This window comes from Sander lucioperca, chromosome 7 (genome assembly GCF_008315115.2).
Source record: "Sander lucioperca isolate FBNREF2018 chromosome 7, SLUC_FBN_1.2, whole genome shotgun sequence".
Lineage (NCBI taxonomy): Eukaryota > Metazoa > Chordata > Actinopteri > Perciformes > Percidae > Sander > Sander lucioperca.
Window position 1 is genome coordinate 18,733,175 of NC_050179.1, and position 20,216 is coordinate 18,753,390.

General features: G+C 38.3%; 1 protein-coding gene across 3 annotated transcripts; it reads left to right on the top strand.

The window, feature by feature from the left end:
• Positions 1-7,231: 7,231 nt before the first annotated feature.
• Positions 7,232-19,553, top strand: LOC116046794 (monoacylglycerol lipase ABHD2-like). Of its 3 annotated transcripts, none has more exons than XM_036003074.1 (11): positions 7,232-7,477; positions 7,878-7,955; positions 9,601-9,831; positions 11,617-11,792; positions 12,248-12,415; positions 13,180-13,363; positions 13,884-13,976; positions 14,413-14,514; positions 14,621-14,690; positions 14,916-15,000; positions 17,273-19,553. In XM_036003074.1, the coding sequence occupies exons 3-11, from the start codon at positions 9,620-9,622 to the stop codon at positions 17,497-17,499; spliced, it is 1,317 nt and encodes a 438-aa protein (XP_035858967.1). In that variant the 5' UTR covers positions 7,232-7,477; positions 7,878-7,955; positions 9,601-9,619; the 3' UTR covers positions 17,500-19,553. The 3 variants fall into 3 exon arrangements, with proteins under 3 accessions (XP_035858967.1, XP_035858966.1, XP_035858968.1); XM_036003073.1 differs by having other exon boundaries at positions 7,878-7,951; XM_036003075.1 differs by lacking the exon at positions 7,878-7,955 and having other exon boundaries at positions 7,357-7,477.
• Positions 19,554-20,216: the final 663 nt, after the last annotated feature.

Here is a 20,216-nt window from a genome sequence, read left to right on the forward strand (position 1 = left end):
GCTCTCAGCCAATCACAGTCTGGATTTTTAATTGTAACTCCGCCCCCCTTGTTCCCGGTGTTGGTGACCAAAAATACACACACGCACACACACACACACACACACACACACACACACACACACACACACACACACACACTGAGCGCAGTAAATCACCCTGGAAACAAAAAGAAACGTTTATGGCTAATGTGCTTCATTTAATGAAATGTCTTGATTAAGATCTTTAATATAAAACCACTGAGAGGAAAGTAATTCATCCCCAAATTTGTCAGTTGCAGTCACATTTAACCTGTGACCTAATTTTTTCCAAGGGGGTAAAGCTGTAATCTCTAAGATGTTTACTTAAATAAATGTCTGTTAAGTCACTATCTATCACATCTAAATTTGCAGTATTATGATCTGGTTGTCTGGCGTGACATCTCCCGGATAAAAATGCTTATTTTTTTCCCCATTGTATACGCACAAAAAATTTAACTATGCACACAATTTTGCAAACTTAGAAGCTAATGTAGGCCTATCAACAAGACTCCAGACCATATAAATAGAAAGATTGACTGCTAAATTTTCAGCACAATTTCCTTGTTTTTACTCAAGTAGAAATTCTAAATTAACCAGAACAAAAATCGTACAGCTTTCCACTTCAAGCCATACTTTTATTCAACAAGTTCTGGAGGAAACCAGTGGTAAAATTAAACACTCAATTCACACTCATTTGCCCAAGTGTTTTACTGTACATATCTGAGGTAGGCTATTGTCTTGAGTATTTCTATTTCATACCACTTTATACTTAACATAAAATATTCATTACACTTTTTATTCCACAATATGTATTTGATAGCTGTAGTTAGTAAGACTGTACATAGGACATATGATTAGGAGCAGGTTCAGGATGCTGCCATACAAGGTACCATCTGCTCATTTGATAAACATTTACACACATTCACACAGTTTACGCACATTCACACATGCCCCATATTTATCACATGTACAGTGGTGTTTCACTATGTTTCGTTTTATTGATAAATTGCAAACTTGTTTAGGGGTTGGAACTACTTACTGGTAAGACAGTATCAATTAAAGTACGTCCTGTATTATTTCCTAATCTTCTGGCCCTTTCTTTTATAGGGTCCAGCAGTCGTAAAAATCTAGTTTTAAGACTTTATTTTAGTGTATGTGTTTGTGCTTGTGCTCATGTGGATCATTTTCCTAAATTAAATTGCATTAAATCAAATTGCCTCAAACTAACTGGAAATTTCAAAATATTTTGCAGGGAAAATCAATAGGAGAATGACAAAACACATTTCCCCCTGGGCTCCCAAGGTAAATTTGGCCATAAATGTTACTTTGTTACTATCAAATTAAAAAGTCCACTTAAGGTGTGGGAATTTATGAACACTTGAGCACAGCCCTACACTTTTTTCTGTTCAGCAGTTGATTAAGACTGACTTTGAATGTATTTGCTCTGCTTCATGTAATCAAACAGACCAGTAACTGTGACATTAATGCACCTTTAATGTCTTCTTGTGTTGGCCTCTTTTGAAATAGTTCTGGGAAAATTCCCATGATGATTCCCATGCATGAAATCCTGAATCTGAAATGGCCAATGTTTTATTGTGTAAATCCAAAAAGGTTAATCCGTGGGCATTTCTCGAGCCGAGAGCAGGGAGTTAGAGTTGATTTTTGTGCTCTTGGACCGAGTGGGAGTTTTTCAATGGGTGTTGAGTTTGGGAGGGATGTCTAAGAGTCTAAGGCCCTTTCAATCTTTCACCTCACTCTTTTTGCATGGATGCATATGATTTAGTTGTAATTTTTCATCCTGCTCCCAATTTAAGAGACCAAAGTGTGATTTAGAGGATAAGACACCTGCTTTATAGTCTTAGAAGTGTCTTTCTGCCTCTCATTTTTACATTTCCTTTCCTGTGATTTAAAATGTGACACATTTTACAGTAGCAGCAACAATATTCTCAGATGAACTCCACACACTTTGATTTGCAGGGTAAAATGTACCCTTCTGTAGCCTAGGAACAAACAAAAGTGATTTAAATGTATCTTAAAGTGGTCTCACGTTTTGGCGACTAGCTCAAATACAGAAGAAAAAGGCTGCTGTGCTTTGATGGTCTATACTCTCATCACATCTCCATGCTTGGTTCAGCTCTATGTTCTCATACATGTTTAGGTCAAATGCAGTTGAAAATGATGGTCCAGTATTAAAACTATGCTGTGTGAAACCTACAGCCCTTCTTCTCACATGCTGGAGCAAAAAAAAAAAGGAAAAGGAAAAAATCCTTCCCCCCAGATGACCTTTTCACATCAAAGCTATCTCAAGCTAAATGGAGCGATACCAAGTTCCTCTTATATTCCCACTCATTAGTTTGATGAGCGGTAGGTCAAACAGAGGGTGAATCTACTGTAAGACGGGAAGGAGAGGATTCTGTTGACCTCAACTCCTACTTGATAAGATGAGGAACATAGAAATGAAAAAGAAATGAAAGTGCATATTTATCTTTAGGAGGTCAAATACATCTCTTAAAAGTTTGTTCTTCTTGCTGCCCTTTACATTTCATGCGAATGTAAATATAGAAGGTTATTGTGGTAGTATGTCCTATCAAGGCAAGCTGAGGATATGCTGGGAAATTTAAAGCAGCAGTATCATAACAGTACAAGCTTCTTCTGTTTATGCACATATGTTATAGAGAATGAGTAACTGAGAGCTGGTTAAAAGATAGATATGAACAGGAAGGTCCTCTTTATACTTACTTTTATTACAAGAAGGGCTGTTTCCAGTAAATCAACCTGCACTATTTTTTTATTTTCTGCAATGAGGAATGTGTTATTTAAAAAATTATTTAAATTTAATTCACTGCTTGCTGTAACTACTGTAAATAATATGCATTGTAAAACATCAACAGTTTTCTCATCCTCAGCCACATTTATATTAGAAAATAAAAAACAATTAAAGCTGCAAGCAGTGTTGGACGGGCACTTGCTCCTCAGTGCGCATCGGGGTTAATGGCAGATGCCCCTCCTTGCGACCGTGCTTTTGCATGGAACACAGACACTGCAAATCGTCACCAATGAAAAGGGAATTCTCTGCTGAGTTCAATGATAGCTCACACAAGACTCTACGTCATACAGCTCATTAGGTGTGAAAGGGGGCGTGGCTAAATCATAGGTTGTGGGCCAAACCATGACCAATGACAAAGGAACTCTCTGCTGAGTTCAATGATACCTCACACAAGACTCTACCTTAAACGCTTCAAAAGTTATGAAAGGGGGTGTGACCTGCGTAACTGGGCGTGGTTAAAGTATAGGGGGTGGCTCGGTATCACATGTGGACCACACATTCATTGGATGATGTTCGTCATATAATACTGATTTCCTTTTGCCAGCAGGGGGCGCTATGACCAAAAGTCAATATTGGCCTCTAGATGTCCTCAGGCCTGGACCCTTGTTGATCATGGGGAATTTCAAGCAGGATGGACAATGTACACTCTAGTTACAGCCACTTTCTCGTTCATCACTAAACACTCAAAATGGCCATCACGCCACGCCCACACCGTTCGACAAAAAGTTGATTTAAATAACTTTTCATTGTTGAGGTCTTGAGATGGCACACACAAAATTTGAAGTCGATCAGATGAAATCTCTAGGAGGAGTTCATTAAAGTATAGCACCTTGACTTTTAGGTCTACTTCCTGTTGCCACTAGGGGGCGCTATGACTTTGAGTAAATATCTGTCTATAGATGTCCTCAGGGTTGGACTCTTATGAATCCTGAAAAGGGGCTGTTTCTTAGGGGGCGCTAGTGAGCCATTTTGGTGCGCCTATTCCCGAAACCCTTAAAATATGTAAATTTTCACTAGGCTTGATGCAACTGCCAATTTTGGTGAGTTTTTGAGTATGTTAAGCCCCTCAAAAAGGCCATTAATTTGCAGAAAAGAATTCCTTCAGTTTCAATAGGGCCTTCGCCGCTGTCGGTGCTAAGGCCCTAACTAAAAGGTGCTAACTATGAACTGCAACCTTTGCAGTTCAAATCCAGCTGGCAACCTTTGGATGTTGTTCCCCATCTCCCTCTCTAAAGCTAGATTACTATGGAGCTAAATTAGGGCCAAATGTTTTGTTAATTTGAAAAAAATATATATAGTTGAAAAACTAAAGCTTGAAATTGAAAATTTAAGTTTTGGTCTAAAACTTGAAAAATAAAACCAAGTATTCAAAGTAAATATAAGTGTACCAATTTTTCTTTCAGTTTGAATAAAGTATAGATTAAATTCTGGAATTATTTTTGAGTATAGTTGTAGTGTAATTGGTCCCACGTGTTGTCCAAAACAGTTTTTTAAATGGAACTTTGTCACTGGCATCAGTTTGTTTAGTAAAAATCACATGTATATGGTGGATAGAAAGCATTCAGTCATAGTTCTCGCAGTAACACAATTTCCTGAAGGCAACATGACTGAGGAGAGTCTTCTGCCTTCTTTGTTAGGCTGCCACTCATAATTCCACGCCCCTCTGAGTTGAAGCCACGCCCCTACGCAAAATCGGGGCCAAAAGTCTGAAACTGAAAAAAACTGATCTGAAACTGAAAAAAAAGATTTGAAGCCGTAAAAAAAAATAAGTTTTGAATTTGAAAACATGAAATGTGGAACTGAAAACAAATATAAAAGTGAAAAATGAAAATTAATAATTTATTCAAAATAATTCCAGAATTTAATCTAAATTGTATTCGAACTGAAAGAAAAAATTGGTACACTTATTTTTAGTTTGAATACTTGGTTTTATTTTTCAAGTTTTAGACCAAAACTTAAATTTTCAATTTCAAGCTTTAGTTTTTCAACTATATATACTTTTTTCAAATTAACAAAACATTTGGCCCTGATTTAGCTCCATAGATTACCAACAAAGCAGGCCACTACACAAGTGCCCAGATTCACGGTTTGGCACTTAAATTGGATTCGTTTTTTTTTCAATAATACTGTATGCACCACTAAAGCACAGTATAAACTGAATGCTGAGTACCTTAAAGACACACCTGCATTATAAGCTAATCATGAGGCCCGTTTCGTATAGGGGCCCGAGTTAAAATGTAGTTTAACACTTTTGTGGTGTACATTCTTAAATTCATTTGTGCTTAATGAAATTACCACAAAAATACTAATACAAATTGCACAACCTTTTCCTTTAATCGTTGTGCATTTTATTAAAACCATATCTGTGTGTATGTCTAATAATGGTTTAGAAATTGTGAAAGGTTGATGTGGCAGCAAAGAGCAGGGATAAGTGAGACCTCCCTATCCTGTAGCTGAAGTGTCACCTAAAATGCCAATGCTTATATTATGTTAAAGTGTGCTTCAGTAAAGATATATAAATCTTTCTTGGTTTCTTTTTTTTTCCTCAGAAAAAGAGTGTCAGCAAAATCCTTAAACTGTAAAACTCAACAGGGAGAAAATGTCTTTATCCGTACAGTCATGAAACCATAAGAACAGTCATGTGCACTGTGGGCTGGTTTGCATGAAGCAGCCGTCAAATGTGGTGAGACTCCACAACGGCAGCATCCTCTGATGTTCCTCTTCTATCAGACAAAGTTTCTTCTCATGACTGACCCTCACTAAGTCTGAGCCAGAGGATGAAGTAAATGATGGTTAGATGGAGCTGTAGTGTGACAGAAGCCTTTTTGATCCTAATCCTCAACGTGGAGCGCAGCATAATCCTGTAGACTGAAACCTTGTGGAAATGTGGTTAAGCCTACCTTAAGGGGAATGCTACTCAATGTGTCATACAATTCAGAAATCTAATTGGTGTGTATCTGTGAATTTTCACTTCTGTCTCCCACACAAAAACAAGACCAAGCACTCTTTCACTTCTGCCTTCCATCTGGAAACACGAATGATGAGTCACACTTATAAACAAAGAAGTGAAAATGATCAAGGAGTGTAGTGTACTTTTCCTGTGCCGATATTTCTTTGGAAGAAGCGCACAAGCCACAGATGAACTGAAACCTAATTTTGTCCGTCATAGTTCAAACAGCTGTTTTTGCACACAAAGTTCATCAGGACTGTTCAGAACCAAATGGGTGTAACAACATAAACTGAAGTGTATGGCTCTCTAGTTTATAACTAAATATATATGGTGTATGTTCAGATGTAATACTGGATTGATTGGGTTGATTGGAATCTATTTAGTAAAATGAAAAAATAAATCAAATGTTCATTTCATTATGCATCAGTACCTCTGCACCTTTTTCCTTCAATTTATGGTGTTTTAAGACGATTAAGGATCAACTTCACTCAAAATGTTTACTTTCTGTGGCTCTATTTTTTTTTTAATACATGTGGCTGTATTTGTAAAATGAAAATAAATAAAAATAAATAAATAAAGTGTATTTTAAGAAAAGCCAAAGCAACTCCATCCTGTCCACTTCATCATACGGTTGTTTAATTGAGTGATTCCTAACACATTCTTATTAAATTTGAAATGTGATGTTATGTTAGTTGTTTTGGTAATTGTGGGGTAAATTGCTATTAAATAATGTGATGTATGTCTGTAAACATATTAAATTATGTCATATTTTTCTCATAATTACCTATAATAAACACATTACCCTACAATAAAGCTATAATCAATTTTGAATGATACACAAACATCAGTTATAACAATGTATATTGAACGCATGATTTGGTCACTACGAATAAATATAAGTATAATATAAGTACCACTCACCACATTGTATGTCCCATTAGTGGATGGCGCCCTCCAGTGGTTAAATAAATAAAAGGGTCTGACTGATAACTGGAAACTGAAGTGACATTAATTACTGCCCTAATTTGAGTGTATAAGAATTAAAACCCGATTTTTACATACAATAACCAAATAAAATGAATCTGTTGGTGTTGTTGTTGTTGTTGTTGTCGTCACTACCCATAAAAAAAACTCTTGTGTAAGAACTGAGTAGCCTATCTGGTAGTAAGTTTACGTCAACTTAATCAGCTATATAATACCTTATATGTTGACTATTCGTGTGTGGGATTATGTCAGTATTTTCTATCTACATATTTGTGTGACATCTGTGTTACTGTAAAATGGTTAATGTTTCTCTAAAATAGGAAGTAAGCTAAATACCACTGTTTGCTATGCTGCCTTCACGTGCTGACGGATTTTAAAGATACATTTTAAGAATGCGGAAGCTGAAGTAGGTTACATGACTCAGAAAGCGGGGAATTAATTTATACATAAGCTATGATAACTGATATATAGTGGATGTGATGAAAATTAAACACACGAAGCCATATAAAGAATACGCTTAAATGTGTTATTTTTTTACTGTTGGCTTGTATTTCTAAAAGTCGGAGCTTTATAAGAGCACTTGAATGCGTTCTGAGTTTCCTGATACTCAGTCACTCGCCTGCTGTAAACAGACGGTGTTCAGCTCAACTCCGGGTGGATCCGACCAGAACCCGAACAGACTACCAAAAACCGCGATGGTAAGACCGGAAATGTTCTCTGTATACTTTTTAAAAACTATATTCTGTACTTTATGTAAAGTCCATGTAGTTTTTGTGTTTGTTGAAGCCTTCAGCTTCACCTCGACCCTATTCAGCAACAGTTTTACCTGAGTGACAAAACAAAAGAGGGGAAGAAACGTAAAGGACACTTTAGCGAAACATAGCTAGCTGTTTGTTTTATTCTATTCTATCCTATCCTATTCTACATTTTGTCGTTCCGGTTTTGTTGTTAATACATTAAATGCATCTAAGTGTGACATACCAGCAAATTAACGTTATGTGCTGGGTGTGTATGATATTGGTATACACACCAAACACATAGCTACACACCCTGAACAACTTTACGTTTTTACAAGTAGCTTCACTGTTTGTTTTCCAGCACTGGGAGTGAGCATCATCAGACAGGAAGGAGGGACCACAACCACTGTGTTTTCTTCAAAGTCAGACAACAAAGTGGGTAGAAACTGTTTAAATCAATAGAGGGCATCTCTCTGCTGGTTAATATCATACAAAGTGTCCAGAGTGAATTTTCTCAAGAAGTTTCCAATAGTCAAATTTGGTATCAGTACTCTTGAATTGTAGCATAGGCTTCTCAGTGGTGGAAATTAACCTAGTACGTTTATTCAAGTACTGTTTTTAAGTAAAATTTGGAGGTACTTGTACTTTATTTAATATAAATGTATTTCCATTTCCTGCTACTTTAACTCCAGTACAATTTAATGGCAAATATTGTACTTTTTAATCCACCGTTTTTGTTAACTTTAGTTACTTTGCAGATTCAGATTAATAGCCTAATACAAAATATAAACCAACAAATAAATGATGTATTATTATAGATTAAGATTTAAAAAAAAAAAAAAAGTGATCCCTGGAAAGGGAATGCCCAAGCTACCCAGCACATAAAGTCTATATACCCTAATTAAAATTAGCTCCACCCCACCTTTTATGAACTGCAACATTAAAATGTTCCTTATACATGAACTCTTAAGTAATTATAATCCAATAATATACACATTATTCTGAAATGAGCAATTCCACATAATAAGTACTTTTACCTAAGTAAAACATTTTAAATGCATGACTTTTACAAGTAACAGAGTATTTCAACACTGGACCGAGCCACACAACACTATTCCATTCGTGCTTATCCACAGGACTGGTGAAAGGCCGTGGATGTATAAAGAAGAGAAGGGCAGTGGGAGCGAGAGGGACAAAAAGCTGGCTGATGCTAAAGTTCTGAAGAGACACTAACGAGAGGGGTGCATTTGTTTGAGTGTTGAGTTCAAATATCAACAATGTTTCTCCAGAATCGCAGACCCCACCTTTTTAAGTAAAGGATCTGAGTACTTCATCCACCTCTGCCAATACCAAATATTTTGTATCAAGAGCCAATATTTATACATTTTGTGCCAGATATCAGATTTGCAGTATCAGAGATTCTGACACAGACCTCAGACCAATATGACTACAGATATTTTTTCAGGGCTAGCAGCTCTGTAAAGAGAGTAAATACAACACACATGCTGAGGAAAGCAGAGCCCAAAACCATCATGGGCAAATTGATATAAAGTATATATTTCTCTAATTCTATTTTCATCAGTAATTTTTCAAATTTTTCAATCTCAGCAAATTAGGTAATTCATATTACTGTAAATAACACTCCACCTCCTGTATGCTCTTAAAGGTGCTGTAGGTAGGATTGCGAAGATTCAGGACTTAGCCAAAAAATTTGAACATTGACAACTTCTCAGTCCCTGCCCCCTTTCTGCTAAAGCACAAAACGGTCTCCTAGGCCCACAAGGGAGACTGAAGGCGTGTGCATGAGCAGTGATTGACACGCAGTTAGACACCCCCCCCCCTGGCCCTGATTGGTGCATCTGAACAGGGAGCTGTGGATTTTTGCAAATCGCACTACAGGCTGTAGGTGGTGCCAGAGGAACCGGATTATTTTTTTTAATTACCTGCTTCATGTAGTTCTACTGGAACATAGGGTCAGTTTTAGCAAATATGACAGAAAGTTAGTTTTATAAGTCGTACTTACTGCACCTTTAATATAAGAGATATCGTATAAGTTTAATGCTTTCCTAACATGCTGTACATAGGTCCTCTACTGTGTCTACAATGACCACCATCGAAGACAGTGAAATGAACACCTTCGGCCCGGAGCTGCCGGCCATGTTTGATGGCATGAAGTTGGCAGCGGTGGCAACTGTCCTCTACATCATTGTCCGCTGTCTGAACCTGAAGAGTACCACATCACCACCAGAGATCATCCACCAGGATACACTGCTCAGCCGCTACCTGTTCAAATCCTGCCCGATGCTGACCAAAGAGTGAGTGTTTATGGTTATGTAGTCCCCGTTTTTAAAGATGTGTGATGCATCTTAGACTGGAACATTGGATGACTTCTGCTTTGGCTAATTTGGGTCTAGAGCACACGAGATACCGGGTGTGAGGTTCACTTGCAAGGCTTTTCAAGACTGCTGTGAAAAGAAGTAACATCTGACAGAATATTTGAGAGAAATAGCACTCTAAATGGAACTTAAACTGGTTTCTCAGATGTAAACATGATGACTGTGGACATGACATTATTGACTCAGACTTGACATGGAGACATGAACAGGATCTTGTTGATGTTAATATGACCTTAGAGAGTTGGACTGAATTCAAATTTAAACATAGAGGACCTGTGACTCGACTTGGATTCAATTTCATTTTAATTCTTTTTTTTTTTTAGCAAAATACAGCAGAGGGGTTTTCCCACACTGTGATGAGAAAGAATAGACAAATAGCATGAATGTAAAAATAAATGGAGAGCAATAAAAGTTAACTAGACATAAACATTCTTCATATTAAATAATAAAAAAAGAAAATACAGAATTTAACAAAAACAACAGTTATGAATACAGAGAGGATAGAAGGTTGGTAAGTGAACAGGTTAGCTGATAGGGACCATATAAGCTGACTTACACTTGAACAACTAACATTTGTTTGGTGAATGTCAGAGGGATCTAGTCAGCGAGTAAACTTTATGCTTCTGTTGTACTAGTGCGGTCACACCTTGTCCTTGAGTCCAATTTTCTAAAGGCTACAGGTTCATGAAAAGTGGCAATCACTTCCAAAAGAGCACTCCACTAATTTAGCATTGCACTCCTATAACGTTCTCAGACTTACAACAGAGAGTTTAAAATACACTGTCTCAAAACCACTGCAGCAGAACCAGAGATGTCATCTATTGTATTCTTGCTCCTGCTCCGTAGCAGACGTTTTTATAAAAATAGGCTAACGATTGTGTCATAACCACGCAACTTACTTTCGCATAGTAGAGGAATTACCGTATAGTACAGGAGAATCTCGCAGGCAGTTTCGACTTACATTAGCTGTTTAAGTTTAATTACTAATGTTAACTAGCATTTTAGTTAGCAATAATTAGCCTGTGCCTATGTTATCTCCTTACATATACCTACGCTCTCCATCTCTGCTAGATTGGGAATGATTGAGATTTCTCTTGGCACAGCTACCAGAAGACTTACAACTTTCAGACACGTTGTTCACGTCACATCTACGTCGTCTCTCTCAGTTGGAGGCTGCGCAGTAACGCTCAGTGCTCACCGGAAAAGTGCTTCTAATGGCCTTCACTGGTCTCCATCCAGAGCAACGGGATCTGTTGGTCCATTATATACTGTCTATGGCAAAACATAGCGCCTACATTTACCTACAATGCAAATCATGAGCTAACCGTTCAGTCTGGGATTTGAATGTGTTATGCACAGAAGCGTCTAATGTAGCCAAGAGCCAATAGCCTCATAGCAGTAACCTACAGAGGTCTGGTAACCTCTGTTCTTTCGAACTCCACACCCACAGATAAAAAAAAAAACAAAAAAAACAACTGACGCTGAATCCAAATGTCAACTACAAATAACTGATTGGACTGGTTAGTAAAATGACTGATTTGTCTGCCACTCCTATAATGTTAGACAAATCAGTTATATTGGAGTGGTAGGTGTGTCTGTCTGTAGTGTAATAATCTTTGCTTAGACTGTGCTGACAAATCTTCAAGGTGGAGATAAGGAGATTACAGCTGTGATATGTAATATGGAGCTCGTCCTTCTCTTCAGATACATTCCTCCTTTATTGTGGGGTAAGAGTGGACATCTCCAGACGGCCCTGTATGGCAAGATGGGGCGTGTCAACACTCCAACACCCTGCGGGGTCCGCAAGTTCCTCCCAATGCAGGACGGGGCCACAGCATCCTTTGACCTCTTTGAGGCTCGTGGCGACCACAGCACAGGAGGTCAGTGGCAAATACTGGCCTATCTAGTGAAGCACCAAAGCAGCTGGCTTTGGATTTACTGCTTGTTTAGGATTTAATTACACAACTACTGATCTTCTGTCATACTTTTTAAGCTTATTGTTTGATGAGGATATCAGTGATTATTGTTTTGTCTTTTATTTATGTATCCTTCTGAGTTTTATGTGCTTGTTTGAATAGTGAGTAGACCATCCTGAAGTAACTAACAGCTCACACTACAGTACAGTATGCACTAGCAGGAGGACCACTAATGAAATCTCTAGAGCAAAAATGCCATTTCAGCAGCCAATTAAATCCACACACACACACACACACACACACACACACACACACACACACACACACACACACACACACACACACACACACACGAGACCTCCACTTTTACAGCCACACATGACTACACTTGTGTTCCGTCTTGTTTGTGTGTATGTCAGATGACATTACCATGGTAATCTGCCCTGGGATCGGTAACCATAGCGAGAAGAACTACATTCGGACCTTTGTGGATCACTCCCAGCAACAGGGTTACCGCTGCGCCGTCCTCAACCACCTGGGTGCCCTGCCCAACATGGAGCTCACATCTCCCCGCATGTTCACCTACGGTAAAGAGGGAAATATCACATGGTGGACTTACAAGAACAGGTGTGATTACATGTTACAGTTCAAACCACAGAGGGAAAGTTCACTTCGTTGCATAGTTGATGATAGTGCATTAAATCGAGGAGAACTAAAATTAGGGGAAGCAAAGAAAAGCAAAATGAAACAAATCAAAACAGAAAATGCAATATGTTGCAACATACAATGAGAAAAGCCGATGTTCATGTTTTATGACTTGAGAAAATTAATTAGGGGAGTCTAGAGGATCTTCATTCGAAGGTGGTGGTATTACAGTCTGACAGCCTTTAAATAAAACCTAACTTTATCAAATAATTTGGTTTAAAAAAAATCTAATTTTATACTTAAAGGTGGAGTCTGGGATTCTAATCTAATCAATTTTTTTTGTCAAATTCAGCGATCACCACCTCACGGCCCGCTAGCTATCCGTTCTGTGTGTATGCTGAAAGAAATCCTGCGTTCATACACAGCCTTGGCCCTGTAAATGGGGGGGGAACTAATTCTGGGACAAAGTCACACAACACTATTCCCGTTGTGCCTTTGCATGACACAGGGGTAAGGCCATGGATGTATAAAGAGAAAGGCAGTGGGAGCGAGAGGGACTGTAAAAAAAGGAGCATTGACAGGAAGGGTGTATTTGTTTTTGGGTGTTCAGTTCAAATATCAACAATAGCTCTCTAGAATCGCAGACTCCACCTTTTAAGCATTTATCAGTACCACACAGTTGTAAAAGTGTCTCTCTTTCATTCAGGTTGTACCTGGGAGTATGAGGCAATGGTGAGCAACATCAAACAAGCTTTTCCTCAGACGCTGCTGATTGTTGTGGGCTTCAGTCTGGGGGGAAACATCGTCTGTAAGTTTCTGGGCGAGAAACAATCCAACCAGGACCGAGTGCTCTGCTGCGTCACCGTCTGTCAGGGTTACAGCGCCCTCAGGTTGGTAGAATGAGGGACAAACTAATGAACAGAAAAAGGGAATTGATAATGCATGGATTAGATTACTGGAGTGGTGCTTCAATTTCAGCCCCCAAACCTTTGAATATACATTATATACATATACATCATTTGGTCAGCTTGAAGCTAGGGCTGGGCGATATGACGATATATACCATCAAAACGATATAAAAATGTCTATATCGTTTCTATCGTGATGATGCACTAAAATTCCTAATAAAATGAGAAAATTTCAATTGTCAAGTATTTGATTACAGGAGTGTACAAAACTAGGCTTTATGTGGTTATTTCATATGGACTACTTATTTATTGAATTACCAGAAACATGCTTAATCGTGATCTACATTATATATCGTTATCCAGATATGAAATGACTTTTATCGGGATAGAAGATTTTGGTTATATTGCCCAGCCCTACCTGAAGTTTTTTTTCTGAGCTGGTCAGATGTTTTTTGTACCTTTTTTAGTGTATGCATGCATTTAAGTGTGTTTGTGTATGTAGGGCCCAGGAAACATTCCTTCAGTGGGACCAGTGCCGGAGGCTCTACAACTTTGTGTTGGCGGACAACATGAAGAAGCTCATCCTGTCACACAGGTGGAGAAACCCAACAGCATTGTCTGCAGTTATGACGTAGTTTATGACGGTGTCATTTTATCATACATTATTTGCAGCATTGCTTTATTCTGGTGTGTATGTCAGAAAGCAAAAAAGATAAAGCTTGGATCTTGCTTTCTTTCAGATTTATTGAGTTGTTTCTCTACATTAATTGTTGCAGTTGGACCAAGATAAACATTCATAGGAGGCAATACTTTCTGGACTGTCTATCAGTCAAGTACAGTATAGACAAGTAATCATTCCTAGACCATGGGCCAAATGCTGAAAAATTAGGCTAACCATGTGAATGACTTGCAGCTACTGCATTATAAAACATTTCTGACATTGTCAAACAGGTGTTAGGGTTTACCAGCCAAACAAAGATTTAGCTTCCTGCCCGGATTTGTCTAAATACTTTTATTGTATTGTTCAACAGGAGCAGTTTGCTTGGCCTGAACTCCAGCAACATTTGTGACGCGGACCTGGGCAGACTGTACGCGGCCACGTCTCTGATGCAGATCGACGACAGCATCATGAGGTGACGTTCGGGTGCATTTTGTATTTTGATTCGGCTGCTAATGGCTGCCACAATCTCTACAACTCTTATCTCTGTCACTGATGTTATCACACGATTTGTACTGCAGGAAATTCCACGGCTACAGCTCCTTGAAGGAGTACTACGAGAAGGAGAGCTGTGTGCACTACATGAAGAATGTGAGTGTGTAGAAGTTTGTACAGAAAGCTCGATAGATATGACATTCAGTTTGGTTTACTTTGATTTACTGCTAATAACTAAGTGATGATTGAGAGGGATCACTTTTACACTTTTTACACTGACTAACCCATCTAAAACATCTTCTACTAATGCTACTACTATTACTATTACTGCTGCGGCTCCTTACAAAGTCATTCAGAAACAAACTGTTGTTTCATCTCCAGGTCACTGTGCCTCTTCTCCTGGTAAACTCCTCAGACGACCCACTCGTTCATCAGTCACTTCTGGATATTCCACGCACGCTGGCAGGTTTGTGTTAATAGAAAGGATTCATTCATCAACGGTCGATAATTAGGAGCAATTGGTGTCTTATGCAATGGTGTTGTTAGCTATAATATATTGCTTTGGTCATGATGTAGAGTAATTCATCAGTTGCAGTAATATCAGATATTTCGTGTTTAATCCAAATGGATTCAAAGTAACCCTGACACGATTTGACTGATGATTAAGAGACAAAGGCTGATAAGTTCAAGATGGCCTTAGTGAACCAATCAGAAAATAGGTCCGACGTTAAAGGCAAGGCAAGGCAAGGCAATTTTATTTATATAGCACATTTCAGCAACAGGGCAATTCAAAGTGCTTTAAAGCAACATATAATAATAATAAAACAATAAATGTTCACACCTTATAAAAACAGTCAAATGGAAGTATGCAGGAATGATCTCCTCCTCTACACATCTTTCTATGCAGCAAAATGCAGATGGGTTAATTAAAGTGTTGCTATGACAGCTCATATTTTGTTGACTACAACAGTAAAACATTGTCCTCACAGGGACTCCAACTCAGACTAGAGTAGAGCAAAATGCACCCATTGTCCTTCCTTCCTCTGGAGTTGGACACCGGAGACGGAGTCATAAGTGTTGATAGTCTTGTTGCAGTTATCTGCTCAACACCACCCAGCCCAGACAGTCTTGTTGAATTTTTCAGGGCCATGTGATACGACTAGGCTGTTGGACTACATATATATAGAGCAGTGTGTGTGTGCATTTGTGCATGTGTGTGTGTACTGAGCCTGTTGCCTTGTCTTGCCTCAGTAGGTCACATGCATTGGCCCCTATGTGTGTAAATCAGTGTGAGTAATAACTTTGACGCGTGAAATTCTAAAACTAGTTCTCTACTTCTTATAGTTTTTTTTCTTTACATATTTCCCTTCATCACTTACAGTGACTCAGTTGTAATTATTTGTACCTGATCCAAACATTTACATAATGTTTTGTTGATTTAAGTTTGAACTGTGTTATCCCCTGACTTTAATGATAAGACTTCGGCTGTATAGACCTCTGACACATAGGAAACCCACTTAAAACCCACTGAATAAACACATATTGTCACAGGCTTTCTTAGTTTGTGAAAATGTGTCTTTTCAACGAATAGATTATGAAGATTTGGTGACAATATTCAATATTCTGCACAATACTCGAGATAAGAGTTAGAGACACTGATGCTTGTTTTAGTGCCTAATAGGGTAACCCACATATGTAGATGAATTGGAGCGTGTTTATGTGTGTGCATCTACACAAAGTATTAGGTAGGGGAGAGTATGTGTAGGTAGTGTGGAGTAACAGAAAGGGAAAGGAGGATGGTGTATTTCTGTGCGGAAACCGAACATCTTGGCCACTGGTTTCACAGTCAGTCCCCTCCACGTAGCAGTTAATTATTTACCTTCACATTAACGAGATCAGGGAGCCTCCGGTTCCGGGTCAATGCTTGTGTGGTGTACGGCCGGCTTGTAGAGTAGTTTTTGTATTTATTTTATATGTGTTATTTTTGTGTATAACGCTAAAATCTTTCTGTATGCACCTCTGCAAATTGTCCTCTGGGGACAAATAAAGTGTTTTAAATTACCAAATGGCTGGAGATGCTTGACAGGGAAAACAAAGTGACACAATAAGGTGCAAAAAGTTAAAACCTTAATTCTAAGGTGTCATTATTCAGCAGTTACACTCCACAAGTTTGGGCTGTACAGTCTTTACCAGCACTATCTGTTTGTGTGATTGTGCCAAATAATGCCCACCTGCCTAATCCTAAAATATCCTTTCACCTCCCTGTTGATGTATTGAAATTCAAACCCTGCACAAGTACACAATCTTGTGCAAGTCGTACATTTGGGGTCACTGTTAGGCGTTATAAAATCAGGAAGTCTTTGCTAAAATTCCTTATTTGTCACTACTCATTCATTTATCAAAGCTTCTTCAGTTATGAGCCAGTGTTTCCGTCAGGAGACGTATGATTTGTTGGACTAGAGGCTTATGGATGTAGTTGGTGAATTGAAACTTTACACATATGGACTAATGTCATGTTTGGCAACGATGATTGGATGATGACTTCAGCAGTTGAAATGGCTATTGACAGACAACCCAAACCAGCCCAACTTATTTTCCTGTTACAGATACTTTCACTATATTTCAACAGCTGTTTGGAAGGATGAATGGGCTGGCACTAACTTAGGTGTTAGCCATACTTTAATAGTAAATACTGCTGAGTAAAAAAAAGATGATCTTACTTCTCCTTCTATCTGTAGAAAAGATGCCCAATGTGATATTCGTCCTGACCCAACACGGAGGCCACCTGGGCTTCTTTGAGGGAGCCGTGCTGTTACCTCAACCCCTCACCTGGATGGACAAGGTCATAGTGCAGTACACCAACGCCATGTGCCACTGGGAGAAGAACCTGCCGGCCTGCCAGAAGAGCAGCCACCATGACAGGAACTCATGCCTGCAGAGCACAGTGGTAACACAAAGTGGATAACATGCTATACATAGAAGTCTGGAGACAAAACAAGCGACCAAAAGTACGAAGACTTACATACTCTTCTGTATTTGCTCTACTTCAGTACTAATGGCCTTAAAGTTTAGTAAGTCATTCTGGGAACTGAGGAAGTCACTAAATGGGTTAGAAAAGGCAAATTGGAAGTTGGTACACCAAGTTGTAAATTGAAACTCACATAAGATACCTGGAAATGTAACATGACTCCATGGTGAATTGGTCCTTCCTCTTGTTCCCAGTTAACCTCCAGTGTAACACGAGTTTACCCTCTGCTGGTTTTGGCAGCTGCTGCTTCTTGAGTCTGGAAAGCGGAGTGATATAATTAGGGGGGGGTGGGATGACCTTTTACCTGCATGTGTTTTCCTACATGAATTACTGCTGAGAAATTTCCCAGATACTCAAATATTCATAAGTCAGCTTACACACAAATTAGGCAGATATATAAAAACTGGAAATGTATCTTAGTGTGAAGGACACAGTCTGAAGCCTTAAACTCTCAACCATAATATACTATATAATATACCTGTAGGCCAACATCAGTTATATTTTGAAGCATTTTATTTAAAAAGTCTTTTGGAATTTAACTTGTAAAGTTCACGACCAGATTTTAAGTGCCTTAATATAAATGTGAATCTGCAACAGATGTGGTTTCTGGCTACTCATGAGTCTATGAGCTACCTCCTGATAAGCAGCAGTATGACATGATTTACGGTTTACAGTAGTGATTTCATGTTCCTTTAACGTGTTCAGTCAAACTGTAAATTTAATTTCCTTTATTTTGATATAATCTCGTTTGTTTCCATCAAGAGAAGATTGCTGTTTTATTGTAGGAAAATTCTGTTTAATAACACCCAGTTTGGTGTTATTTCTACTGTGTGTGTATATATAGAGGCATCATTTTGCCCAATTTGACCCCGGTTTTTCACTTTGCATTTCCATTGTGTGCAGTGGACCATCAGCTGGCAATGTTGCTGCTGACCTTCAAAATAAAAGAATCAGGGAGTCAGGTTTTTAAAGAGTTATTAAAAAAACACAGACAGAAAGAAAGGCTTTTCTTTCTTTTATTGATTTTTCTAAAATTTCTTTCTGTGTTGAATGGAAATATGGGCACTTCATACAAACGTGCGTTGACATTGTACTACTCCAGGTCAGAGTGTCCCATCCCATGAATTGCTGCAACAGCATGAGGATGATCAGATGGTATAATTGTGGACTCCTAATTTATGCACTTGGACCAAAGCACTCTTCACTTTTCAATAAAAAAAGTAGCTCAACTTTGTACTTTTTAATGATTCTGCTGCATTTTGGTCACATGTAAACTTATAAAAACAGGCACATGGCTTTGGCTCAAATACAATGGAAGTCTCATGTTAGACACTTTGAACAAGGGCTAATTGTACGTTTTATAAGTGACCAATGTTTTTTGGGGTTTGTTTTAAGCTGCTTATTGCTACATGCTTGATGGGTGGAGTCTGCCATGTAAAACCAAAAAAATAATACAGTTTTTGGTACATTAAAACTCAGAAGGCGCATGAAATGTACCTCTGTTATGTCTCATGATACAGTATATTTCCATGAGAAGTGTACTGATAAAGGTCTCTAATGTTGATAAAATATGTGACGAAATCATTTGCTTTCTGTGGTTTATTCTGGGCCTTTGGTGCGAATGTTGATTTTTAGTCACAGTTTCCTGTGAGTAACATCCTGTCAGACGCTGTAAATAAATTCAGAGGACTCCACCCATGTCCATGCGAGCTTATTAATCAACATTTTAACCGTCAGAATTAATACAACTTTAAATCTCTATCTGTGATTTAAAAGTTGAATGCAACAGCACCACTATTGTGTCTGTATGTGCAATATGTCCTAATTGTTTGATATGGACTTTTTTTGCTTGCACTATTGTTCTTTATGTATCAGCATATGGGTGTAACATGTATAATCTAATCTTAAATGTGTTTTGTACTGATATAGTGCACAGTCATGACTGATTAGTCACATTTGAACTCACTCATTAATAAATATTTTCACATAAATTTTGTTTTATCTGTTTATTGCAACCGGCTCTGGGTTTTCCTTTTATAGCCATGCTATAATCACGGAAATGCCAGTTCACCACTTTGGACTGAAATATTTCAACAACTATCAGATGGATTGCAATCAAGTTTTGTACAGTCATTCATCGACCACAGAGAATGACTCCCACTGACTTTGGAGTTCCCATGAGTTTTACTCTAGCGCCATCATCAGGTCAAAATTGACATGTTCGAAATACTATACTGCAAATTGATGCAAAGACTACAACTTATATTTATATACAGTTTATTGTACATTTATTGACATTATTATTGGTGCACCAGGTAGCACGATGGGTAAAACTTCATAATATTCAAATTGAAGAAACAGCAATCTCAAAAACACATGAGAGACAGGCACTTGTTAGAATATCAGCCTTGTACTTCTAGGAGAGACAGGGAGGGGGGTGCAGAGGGTAGAAACTCAGAAAGCTGGAGCCTGCCAGTGTTCAAACTAGCTGTGTGGGTGAACTACGGTCCAAACAAAGCACAAGTGAACAGGTGAGAGACAGACGGTAAGCACTCTTATTTGGCTTAATGTGGGTCCGCCTGTGTGTTTCAATTAATAAACTATTTTTTCTTCATGAAATGACATAAAAATATAAACTTCACAGTAACGCAGAT

Bases quoted from the DNA above. Each gene is read 5' to 3' on its own strand.
- LOC116046794 (XM_036003074.1), top strand. From the start codon at position 9,620: ATGACCACCATCGAAGACAGTGAAATGAACACCTTCGGCCCGGAGCTG. The intron at 9,832-11,616 runs GTGAGTGTTTAT...CCTTCTCTTCAG, and splicing joins TGCCCGATGCTGACCAAAGA to ATACATTCCTCCTTTATTGT. The intron at 11,793-12,247 runs GTCAGTGGCAAA...TGTGTATGTCAG, and splicing joins TGGCGACCACAGCACAGGAG to ATGACATTACCATGGTAATC.